The following is a 12,349-nucleotide window of genomic DNA, read 5'->3' on the forward strand; positions in this document are numbered from 1 at the left end:
AACTATTATTTAAATGCAGTTTGGTATTGTACCAAACCGACCCAATATTGAAGAGACCAGGAACAGGACAAAACGGTGCGATTAGGCGGACGAACATGATGGGAAAGGGCCAAACTACTGGTCATCAACCAGCAAATCCATGAAATCTCACAATTTTAAATATTGCCACTTGCAATTGACTGACGTGTTTTCCTACACAAAACTCCATTACTCCATTTGATCTGAACTACAGCTACTGCCACGAACTACTGAGGACCCTACGAGTCCTTTATCCATAAGAGCAAAATATATACTTTTTGCAATTGCAGTAACCCTGGAATGGAGGAAGAAAAAGATCCTCCATGGAGAGCCTTACGAGACCTTTGTCCAAAAAGAGCGACAGAGATAGTTCTGGCAATGAGAGTAACTCTGGTTCAAGAAATCAGTAAAAGGGCTTCCGCCGACCCATTGATCAGACAGATATGAACACATGAAACGGATTGATGTTAGTGAGTAGATATCTTGGTATGGGATCCTGTGAGAACTGGGAACGAAGAAGCAGATAAACAGCAAACTTAGCACAACGAGGCCACACGACCCAGGCTATACGTCCCTAGTTAAAAAACAAAAAAATACACTTCGCCTGGGTCTAGAAAGTAATACCAGGTTGCGCATAGGTGATGTTTGTGTTGTTATTTATTGGAACGAATGTATTTATTAGCACGAATGTATGGGCTACTAGATTATCATGTTTTTCTTGTAGGAAAGACCAAATTGTGTAAATAGTTGTCAGTGAAATGGTTTTCTAATCTATTTTAAAATTTGTTTATTCAAATCTAGCTTTTGTCTTGTGTGATAAATTGTTCACTTGACGGGAAATGTATGGGAGGGAGGAATTCAGATAAGGCTCTCGTTTCCTACACGTTTCATTCAAAAAGTCTAGCACTTTTTAGCATCTATTTCAAATCTATTAAAGGACTGCGCTTAAAAGGATTTTAAAATTTCTCTGGCAATGGAGCATTATGGGTCTCATCCTATTTACCAATATTCAGTAGCTTCTTGAGCTCTCTTTGAATGATGCAAAACGTGTAAAATGAAACTGAGAATAAATTCAAGATCCGGCGTCTCACAAGGGAGCATTCTCGGTCCCATCCTATTTGCAAATATCCATGAGCTCATTGTGCGGTGAAAAACGACAAAAATGAACTGAACGGGGATAAATCGTTAAATAAAGAGCCTTGGTCATGTCTTTACGTTAACATGAAGGAACTGTGAACATCTTCACAATGATTTCTTAGAGACAAAACTTATCAAGCGTTTCACAAGGGAACATTATGGGTCCAATCCTATTTACCAATATCCAGGAGCTTCTTGAGCTCTATATGAATAGTGCCAAACATGAAAAATAAAAACTGAGGAAAAATCCAAGACATGTATTAGATATTATTTATTTATTTGACAAGATATTTTCCAACAATAAGAAATTTGCTTACATATGTATTTTTGAGGGAAAGTGGCGGGGCCCTATGCGTTCTTAGAGACAAGACCGATCCGGCGTCTCACATGGAGCACTATCCGTACCATCCTATTTGCAAATATCCATAGCTCCTGATTTCATTAAATGGTACAACACGTCGAACATGAAACTGACGTAAATTCGTTACATAAAGAGCCTTTGAATTTTTTTACGTTAGCATAAAGGAACTGCGGATTACTTCCTAATGAGTTCTTAGAAACAAGACGTATCCAGCGTCTCACATGGAGCACTCTCCGTACCATCCTATTTGCAAATATCCAGTAGCTTCTTGAGTTCATTAAATGGTACAGCACGTCGAGCATGAAACTGACGTAAATTCGTTACATAAAGAGCCTTGGTATGTTTTTACGTTAGCATAAAGGAACTGCGGATATCTTCCCAAAGAGTTCTTAGAGACAAGACTAATCCGGCGTCTCACATGGGAGCACTTTCGGTCCCATCCTATTAGCAAATATCCAGTAGCTTCTTGAGTTCATTAAATGGTGCAGAATGTGGAAAATGAAACTGAGTGCAAATTCATTAAATAAACAACCTTGGCCATGTCTATGGGGTGCCACAAAGCCATATAATAACCTTAGAAGAATTCAAGAATGATTCTTCAAACTATTGTACCCCATCCCAAGAAACTTCCATGTCGCCTAAAAACGAAGATGGGCCTGAGACCTATTCGGCCTTAATCCAAGTAACAGTTTGCTATGTCTATAATCCATGTCAAGGACATAACCGAATATTTGTTTAAACAAATATTTTGTTTAAATAAAACGGACGTGGACGAACGTGAGTTGGCAACGCCGGCCGGGTTATCAATCCCTTCCAGTCTCGTATCGTTCAGGTTTTCCAGTCGGGCTCAGATTCAAACAGAAATCGTGGACGACCGTCAGACTCTGCAGACCTGGAGATTCTCCTCGTCCTCCTTGTGATGTAGCCGGGTCTCGTTTTCACCCGGTCCGACCCCCGAAGACGAAACGAGGGACGCCGTTCGTCCATGTCAAACGAGTGCAAATGCCATTTCAAGGAGATCAAACACAAAACCCCTTGTGAAATGGTAAACAAACCTCGGAAACTCATCCTCGGACTTTTTCTCCTCCTCCTCGTCGACGTTATATGGGTTTGTTCCTCAGAGCTGACAAAGGTACGGACTGTCATCGTCTTTATTGATTGTCTCATTAATCTATACTCAAATCAGCCCATTTATTACAATTGAATTTATAACCAAAACAATAACCATTACCAATAATTTATTTATTAAATTTTACTAAAATAAACTTTTCATACGTAACACTTAGTCTCAACTGTCTTTAGTCTACGTGTTTCATCTTGTCCTGAGATATTTGATATGACTTTTCAAATCAAACAGCTGGCCTTTCAGCCTGCCTGATAAATTAACCATTAGTCAGTAATCACCAACTGTGCCATGCAGCCTTCGATTGTTTTTGGCATTGATATAATTCCTTCCATCCAAAATGGCTGTAAATGCAAATATTGACAGTAATTTGGCTGTAATGGTTATACCAAGTCCTGGCTTGAACTTCCTGTCGTCCTCTTAGCACGGGAAGTTAAGTTAATCATCAAAATAAGGCATAAATTCTGTATATTTTGGGGTAAAATTGGACGTCATATTTTGGCTCTAATAAAAAATTGCATCTGTAAGTCTTAAAAACTGACAGGTTTCAGTCGAGAAGGAAACCATTCCTTTATAATCTTCTATACTTACATGATGGATGTAAATGCAAATATTGACAGTAATTTGTCAAATGGTTATTCCAAGTCCTGGCTTGAACTTCCTGTAGTCCTCTTAAAATGAAAAGTTAGGTTAATCATCAAAATAAGGCATAAATTCTGTATATTTTGGGGTAAAATTTGACATCATATTTTGGCCCTAATAAAAGAAGTGCATCAGTAAGTCTTAAAGCCTGACAGATTTCATTAAGGTTTCAGTTGAGAGGGAAACCATTCCTTTATAATCTTCTATTCTTACATGCTGGATGTGAATTCAGATTTTTAAACTGCTCCGTCAAATGGTTATACAAAGTTCTGGCTTGAACTTCCAGTCGTCTTCTTAGCACGAGAAGTTAGGTTACTCATTAAAATAAGGCATAAATTGTGTATATTTGGGGTAAAATTGGACGTCATATTTTGGCTCTAATAAAAAATTGTATCAGTAAGTCTTAAAAACTGACAGATTGTATAAAGGAAACCGTTCCTTTATAATCTTCTATACTTACATGATGAACGTAAATGCAAATATTGACAGTAATTTGTCAAATGGTTATTCCAAGTCCTGGCTTGAACTTCCTGTAGTCCTCTTAAAATGAAAAGTTAGGTTAATCATCAAAATAAGGCATAAATTCTGTATATTTTGGGGTAAAATTTGACATCATATTTTGGCCCTAATAAAAGAAGTGCATCAGTAAGTCTTAAAGCCTGACAGATTTCATTAAGGTTTCAGTTGAGAGGGAAACCGTTCCTTTATAATCTTCTATACTTACATGATGGCTGTAAATGCAAATTTTTACACTACTTTGTCAAATGGTCCTATTAAAATGAGAAGTTAGGTTAATCATGAAAATATGGCATATATTCTGTATATTTTGGCGTAAAACTTGATGTCATATTTTGACCCTAATAAAATAAGTGCATAAGTTTGTGTAAGTCTTAATGCCAGACGACTTTGTATAAAACAAATGCAATACATATACACAATTCAATAGAAAAAAGTATTTAATCCAAAGAGGAAATGTATAATTTAAGCCCTTGACTTCATAAATGACGAAGAAAGTTTGCTCCAAGGTGCCTAAAGTGCCTTGTGCACAGCACCCATTGCATATTTTAATCCTTTAAAATACTTTAAAAATCTCAATATGACTAACAGTTTCCCTTTTTGTTTTTTTTTGACCAAACAATTACTATTTCAGTAAATGCCATCAGCAAAAGTAAAATTTTTTCTTGAGGAAACAACAAATACGTGTGACATATGAAATATTAAAGGCGACGTGCATTTTTATCATAGTTTGGAATTTTTGCTTGCCATAGCTCTTTTAACACACACCTTAAAATCTGTTTTTTCATCTAGGCTGTTGTTTATTTGCCTTTTTACTGAAAAAATGCATTTTTTTTAATACTTTGTAGTGTCTCCTTATTTGACACATGGTAGTTGAGTAATTTTTGAAAATATTTTTTTTACGCAATTTTTTTTTACGCTTGCAATAAGAAATTTACAGAAACTTTAAAAAAAGTTCGCACAATGCAAGGAAAAATTATGTAATGATTAACAACATTCCACTTCCTTTATCAAAAGTTATCTTGGCTCAACAAATCTGACAATGGTAATAAAATTGTTTTGTATTTCAGTTGATTTAGATGAAATTTAGTCTATTTGGATTAAATATGTATAATTAAATTATGTCCATAAAAATTTCCTTTTGATTAATTAATACTAGGCTGATCGATGAGGTAAATTTTTCTCTCTCTATTTGTGTCGAGTATGTACATTTTGCTAGTTTTTGTTTATTCTTGCAAAATAAAAAGTACTATTCCTTATACATTGTTATTTTTATATTTTCCAAAAAAGTACTTGAAATCGATTGAAAATAAATTGTGCTACAAATTGTACCCTACAACACATTAAAGTATAGTGTTCAATTAAAAACCTACAGCATCTACATTAATAATAATGCTTCCAATTGAGAGGACCTACCAGCAACTGAATGTAGCACTTCAACTTCAGAAGACGTACCAGCAACTAAATTAACAATAACATTTCAACTTCAGAAGACCTACCAGCAACTGAATTAACAAAATATTTCAAATTGAGAGGATGTACCAGCAACTAAATTAACAATAACGTTGGAACTTCAGAAGACCTACCAGCAACTGAAATAACAATAGTGCTTCAAATTCAGAAGACCTACCAGCAACTGGATTAACAATAATGCTTCAAATTCAGAAGACCTACCAGCAACTGAATTAACAATAATGCTTCAAATTGAGAGGACATACCAGCAACTAAATTAACAATAACGTTTCAACTTCAGAAGACCTACCAGCAACTGAATTAAAAATAGAGCTTCAACTTCAGAAGACGTACCAGCAACTGAATTGATTAACAATAACATAAATTAACAGCCCATTTCAATAAAAAATAACAGAAATAAATACCCTGTGACATATCATCCTAGTCTATTTTTTGTGGAGGGGGTTGTAGCTTAAGAAAAAAGGTGATTTTGTAAAAAATTATGATGGACCTGGTAGCTTGGTCAACCTATTCTCAGTAGTATTGGCTTTTAGGCACACTTCAGCATCTTATTAATAATTTCGTGTCCTTTAGAAAATAATATATAGCAATTGGTGGGTACCATGTAAAAAAAGTTTTTCCTACCTTTTCCACTAGAAGAACTTAGTTTTTTTTTTTCTATTTTAAATGGTGAAGCACATTGTGACAAGATTAATTTCAAGTAGTTTTTGTTCATTAGTAATTTTTTTCCTAGATTACTCCTCAAGCAGACACTTTAATATAAGTTTACAAGACATTAGCACTATACATTAAACAAATGCACTATTTTTTTCCCAGCAAATGTATATATTTTAAAATCTTATTCTAATAATAGTGTACTATTTATTTTATTCTATTTATCACAGCAGCAATTTGTATTATTGTTTCAGTACATTTATCAGAAGGAGTCATTTGAAAAGCCATTTTTTAGTACATATGTAAAAACATCCATGTTTACTCTGTACCTGCTGGGTCTTTGTTTCTATCCCCCATGGAAAGATTACATTAATAAAACTCCCAAGTATACAGTAAGTTATCGTTAAGTGAATAATAAATAGTAGAATAAAAAGTTTGTTAAAAAAAAGTTCATTTCAGCAACTAGAGACAGAAGTTGAAGAAGAACCTGTACAAACTGAAGATAACGGAAGTTTGGTAATTTATATTTTTTCTGTCGTTCCCCCCCCCTGAGAAACATAATTTTGTGAATTTCTTTCAGAGTCCTCCGACTTACGTTCCATTAAAGTGGGGTGAAAAACCGGAGAAATGTTCCGGCTCGGAAAGCGACGACGCATCATTGCACAAAGCAGTTAAATTTTGCAAACTCGCCGAGGTACGTGTTACGTTTTGATATCGTATATATATCTGTGTCTATTTTTTTTTCATTTGTAATTGCAATTTGTAAGTATAAACTTACATAAGAATTGTCATTTACAGAATTTTTTTTATTAGGCTCTACTATCCCACATGAATTTGTTAAAATATTTTTACTCCATGTGAGTATTTAAAAGAGCTATATTTTTAATTAACAAAACTTTTTGTAGTGGCGATAACGTAATCGATGAAGTTCTACTGAGATACGATCGCTTATTGAAAACTGTAACAAAAATTGAATTAACAAAACATTTTTGCTAATTATTACAGTACATCAAAAAAGGTTAATTTTGAAACTATTGTTATTATATTCAAAAATATTTCTTTAATAATTGGTAGATTAAAAAAATAGTTAATTCATAGCATGTTGTGTAATTGTATTGTATTTGGTTTAGCTTGATTATCTATTATTTAAAGATGCTTTGGGTTGTGTTTATTGTGACTTACATTGAACAGTTACTTAGCTTTCACTTCAACAGGTTCGCCATATGTCAGAAACGAATGCGAGCGATGCGTTCTGGGCCAGGCTCTCTTACCACGCGAGCATTAAAGCCGGCCACCTTGCCAAAAGGGCTGCCAACAGATTGTCGATAGAACAAGTGGCAAAAATAGCCTTCACATTTTGCCTTTTGGTAAATTTTCATTATCAAAATCTTTACATTATTATTATTACATTACATTAAACTGTAGGATTAAATTTCCTATTTATCGCAGTGGTTTGTGGCCAATTATACATTCCAAGCAGCCCTCGTATATACTGAAGCAAGTTCGGTAGCCCTGCTCTCTTCATCATCGAGCATTTTCACATTACTTTTGGCAGCTATATTTCCTTCCAGTGTTGCTGATAAGTTCACCCTATCTAAGTTTATTGCAGTAATTTTCAGCATCTTTGGTTTGGTAATTATATTTTCTACAAAATCACTTAATATACTGTATTTTTTATATTAAATTTCCACCTTTATTCAAGGTAATGGTGAGCTTGTCAAATTCGAGGTTTGAAATAAACTTATCTCTAGGAATAATACTGTCTTTAGTTAGCGCTTTTTTCTACGCCTCTTATCTTGTCTTTCTACGAAGACTAGTAGACAATGATGATAAAATGGAAATACCGATTTTCTTTGGTAAGGATTTTTTTCTTTTATTAATTTTTCTTTAATTACTTTTATTCATTTTTATGGATGCTACTGAAAATAGGTTTGGTTGTAAAAATAAGACATTTAAAAAGAAAATGTTTATTGCATAGTTGTTAAAAAAATAAAAAAAATAAAAATATTGAGTAAAGAAAAAAATACAAAAACAAATAAAAATCTAAAAGAAAGCTTTTTGACCCCTTTAATACCGAGTAATTCCACCTCTGGCGCAAATCACACCCGTTAAATGCCTTTGGATTCCTTGGAAAAGATTTCTGATACAGTCCTGAGGAATTCTTTCCCATTCATCAAGAACAGTGTTTCCAACTCTTCTAGAGTTCGCCGGCGTACTCGTAGCTTAAATTGGTCCCAAATGTGTTTGGTTGGGTTCAAATCTGGGCTTCGAGCTGGCCACACCAAGCACTCAGTTCTAACCTCATTCAGATAGTCATCCTCAATATGCGCTCTTTGGGGCCTGAAATTATTCTGCATTAGCAAAAATCACTCACCGATGTGGGGGGGGGGGCAAATGGCACTACCACTTCTTTGATTATGTCTTGTAAGTACTTCTGTCAACAACCATTTCGTTGTGGGTGTCCAAGGAAATGCCACCCCAGAACATCAATGACCCACTTTGGAATGCCATACAGCATGGAGTGTACCTTCCTCCTGAGCATCTCCGTATAAATTACGCCCATTTGAATTGAGGCCGACTCTCACCTCATCTGTAAAGAAAACTCGCCCCCAATTTTCAATGTCCGATTCACATGTTCCCATGTGAAAAGCATGGCCATTTTCTGAGCCGTGGTAAGAAGAGGTCCGTGAGCCCTGAGGTTATTTTCATTGAGCCTTTTTCTTACAATCCTAGAGGAAATTGAAATATTTTGGATTTGTCATATCAGATTTCTCATCTCATGAGCATTCCCGTAATGCTGAGGTTTCGTAAACCCTGATGACAGATGAATCTTTTGTCTCCCTTGTCCGTAGAACTAGGTCTACCCTCTCCTGAGCTTCTATGTGAAGCTCTGTTTCTCGGAAGCGTCGAAGAACCTTTCCTGTTGAAGAGTGATTTACACTCAGTCTCCTGGTGACTTAACGCTGGCTGTATCCTTCCTCTAATAACGTTATGACCCCTGACACTGTCATACTAAATTCCTGACGAGCTATTGAAAAATGTTTAGGGAAAAAAAATCAACTGTTAAATTTTGATAAAAAAAAAATCAACGAAAGCGGAAAAACATTTTTAAAAAAATTTCTCAGATCCTAAGGCCAATTGGCAAGAACGTAGACATGTGTCTAATATTTTTTGGCTTAATTTCACCAGTTTTGTATTAAAAAACTTTACTAATTATTTTCACTAATTTTGTGGTCCGCTTGACCAATAAATATCTTTCAATTAATTAAGGTTTTTAGTTGAGATAAAAAAGTCAAGAAAAATGGCAAAAAGGAGGGATCGTGGGTTCGAATCCCGCCCGTGCCATTGACTTTTTTTTATCTCAACTAAAAAACTTAATTAATTGAAATTTACTAATTATCTTATTTCTAGGTTTTGTAGGTCTTTTTAATTTTCTCCTGTTGTGGCCGACATTTTTTCTTTTACACTATTGTAAATGGGAGTCGTTCGAATGGCCGAACAAGCATCAGTGGACTTGCTTAATTATTAACGGTCTAATAGGGACTGTGTTGTCAGAAGCTTTGTGGCTCTGGTGAGTCCAATATTTTAAATTTACTACTAAATCCTTTTACATTGATATTTTTCGTTTTTCCAAGGGGGTGCCTTTTAACGTCGTCACTAATCGCAACACTGGCCCTGAGTCTGACCATACCTCTATCGATGTTGGCAGATATGGTGTTATCAACAGTTGCGTATTCAACATTTTTCTACATTGGTTCAATACCGGTTATCGCTTCATTTATATTTGTTACTTTCCTACTACACCATGACAATAATGATCCTTTGTATCAGTTGTGTAAAAGGGTATTGCCTCAGGAATCAAGGTAATTGTTGATTTTCTTAAAATTGCTGCAAAAAAAATTTTTTTAATCTAATATTTTAACTTTTACAGGTTATCAGATGCAGAATTAGAGCAGCGTGAATCATTGATAGGTATTAACGAAGACCACGAAGCCTAATATTTTTTTTTCAATAATTGGGTAAATATTACTTCACTGTTGAGAATTGTGTAATTAAAATGTAAGATATTTCCGTTCGAATTACTTGATAAACATCAATTTTTTTTCTATAATTTATTTTATATTTTAAATTATTGTTCTATCACATTGTACATTGGAAAAGAAGTCCTGTATATAATACCAGCTAATATAAAGACATCCTTAAATTGTTTTAAAAGGGGAAAAAACATTGGTGCTGGAGGTGCATTTATTATAGATCTTTTTTGTTCATTCCCTAAAGCAAAATTTGACCTTTGGAAAAAAAAACAGTGACTTTAACATCCTATACAGTTTACACATCACTGTGAATATTATAAAAAAACAAACGCAGTGAGTTACAAATTTGCTTGCAAATTATGAAACATTTTTTGAACAAGAAATTTTTTCTTATATATAATGAAAGTGAAGAGGACAAGCTGAGATGGGAATATGTTATATGTTCCTTCCCACTTTTATTTCTCAAATGTTTATAAAATTAAATAGCCCACATATCACATGTCAGTTTAAATTTTCTGATTTATTCTTTCATAATTGTTTCAAATAATATCTAAAAAAAATAATATAGAAAAAAACTCATTACGTTGTCATTGTTTTCAATCTGAAGATTCACTTTTTAATGAGTGAAAGAAGGTGGGCACATATCATGTCAGTTAAATTTTCTGATTTATTCTTCCAGAATTGTTTAAAATAATGGCTAATTTAAAAAAATCTCATTATGTTGTCATTGTTTTGTATCTGAGTATTCACTTTTTATGGGTGAAAGAAGGTGGGCATTATTGTAATTAATTTATATTCAATTGTATATTTTGTATTTAAAAAAAATAAAAAAATAAAAAAATAACCCATAATGTCACAGGTAAGTCACAGTTTTTATAGCTAGTTTTGGCCCAGTTATTGGTTTTTCACATTAGTCGGACTTCTGACTGTAGCTTCCCAATTCATTTGTTGGTCATTTTCTTAAAATTGCGTCTACTAGACCTGTGGCATTCATGGTTCACAGTATGCCACCAGGTCTCTGGCCCAGATCAAAATTTTCCTTTTTCATCTTCTTGAATTAGGAAGTTTTTAAATAATTAAAAAATACAATAATTATGTTGTTTACAACTGACAGTTAATAAATTGTAAAATTAGTGAAAACCGAATAATATTGGGAGTAGGTAAGTAAACCACGTTTGAGAGACTTTGTGGCCTAGACCAAGACCTGTGGCATTAAGGGTTAATTAAATAAATAATATTTTTATTAATACTCTCTATAATGATTTTGTACTGAATGATTTATTATTTTTTTATCGTTGTTAAGGTACGTAAGTATAAAAAAAAATTCGTTTTCATTCCAGGCATTATTTAATTATTTTAATTTGATTTTTTAAAATTAAAATTTAAAACGCTGTTTTTGAGCTTTTAGCTAGTCAATTTGCAGGTATTAGCCTACTTATAAGGAAAAAACTCACTACATTCTCGCTCGGTCCAATCACTTTTTACATTTAGATCTAATTTTAAATCAATCACAAAATGAAAAATAAGTCAACGTGCAAGCATTCAATTGCATGTTTTTAAATACGCTTATTGTGATAAAACTGAAATCGGTTTATTTATTTATTTATTTGTATTTGAATATGGCAAGTTGGTATTTTAAAGGCATATCCAGCATTAATTTCTATATTGACATCAATAAATGCTGGAAATTTTGTAATATGCAAATTTACTTTGAATCGACTGATATTTTTGAAACGAGACTTTAAAATTGATTTGTTCTTATGAACCGGAAAGGAATATTTTTATTAAAATAGTGCAAATAAGAAATTTTAATTAGATTTATCATTGCAAAATTAGATCAATTACAAAGTTGTAGTGCTAATCATTAAAATGTATGTAATATTTAGCTCGACTTTTATGCCGATTATACACTCCCCATTATAAAAAAAAAAAAAATATCGACTTCCATCCTTTTTGGGATCATAAAAAGTTTTTTATAAAAAATCCTGGGGTCCTCACACTCCTTCAATACAGCTGCCTATAGCATTTCAAGGGTCGTACGGGGTTGATACCGTGATGGAACCTTTCTTTTCAGACTTCTTCAAGGATACGGATAGTTGTCGGGTTCAGTACTTGCCATCCAGAATGTGATAGACCTTCATGTCAATTACAATTAATTAAGGTTTTTAGTTGAGATGAAAAAAAGTTAATGGTACGAGCGGGATTCGAACCCACGATCTTCGGCTAGATACGCTGCTGCTTACCACTTGAGCTATTGTGACCTCGATCCACTCGGACATCAACTTCCTATCTCAACCCCACCTTATGAGTTTTCTCTCCTTGTCCCTCATTTGTCGTTGAGAATCCAATCCGATTACACGACATTTGAAAAATGGCAAAAAGGAGGGAAAA

At 33.8% G+C, this 12,349-nt stretch overlaps 1 protein-coding gene and 1 pseudogene across 1 annotated transcript; both read left to right on the top strand.

Annotated features, from left to right (window-relative positions):
• Nucleotides 1-2,314: 2,314 nt before the first annotated feature.
• On the top strand, nucleotides 2,315-12,110 carry LOC106664128 (solute carrier family 35 member F5). Its single transcript, XM_014389566.2, has 10 exons — nucleotides 2,315-2,648; nucleotides 6,179-6,316; nucleotides 6,384-6,440; nucleotides 6,505-6,618; nucleotides 7,139-7,291; nucleotides 7,374-7,556; nucleotides 7,627-7,780; nucleotides 9,336-9,495; nucleotides 9,560-9,787; nucleotides 9,856-12,110. Exons 1-10 carry the CDS (start codon nucleotides 2,502-2,504, stop codon nucleotides 9,920-9,922), a joined length of 1,401 nt encoding a protein of 466 aa, XP_014245052.1. The 5' UTR covers nucleotides 2,315-2,501; the 3' UTR covers nucleotides 9,923-12,110.
• Nucleotides 6,818-6,932, top strand: LOC112126622 (annotated as a pseudogene).
• Nucleotides 12,111-12,349: the final 239 nt, after the last annotated feature.

The sequence above is a fragment of the Cimex lectularius genome, unplaced genomic scaffold (assembly GCF_000648675.2).
Source record: "Cimex lectularius strain Harlan isolate CLEC.00 unplaced genomic scaffold, Clec_2.1 scaffold82, whole genome shotgun sequence".
NCBI classification, from domain to species: domain Eukaryota; kingdom Metazoa; phylum Arthropoda; class Insecta; order Hemiptera; family Cimicidae; genus Cimex; species Cimex lectularius.

What these genes read in the sequence shown, in the direction of transcription:
- LOC106664128 (XM_014389566.2), top strand. Translation starts at nt 2,502, where the DNA reads ATGTCAAACGAGTGCAAATGCCATTTCAAGGAGATCAAACACAAAACC. An exon ending in TTTTCAGCATCTTTGGTTTG is followed by an intron (nt 7,557 to 7,626) that starts GTAATTATATTT and finishes CCTTTATTCAAG; the next exon opens with GTAATGGTGAGCTTGTCAAA. An exon ending in TCAGAAGCTTTGTGGCTCTG is followed by an intron (nt 9,496 to 9,559) that starts GTGAGTCCAATA and finishes CGTTTTTCCAAG; the next exon opens with GGGGTGCCTTTTAACGTCGT.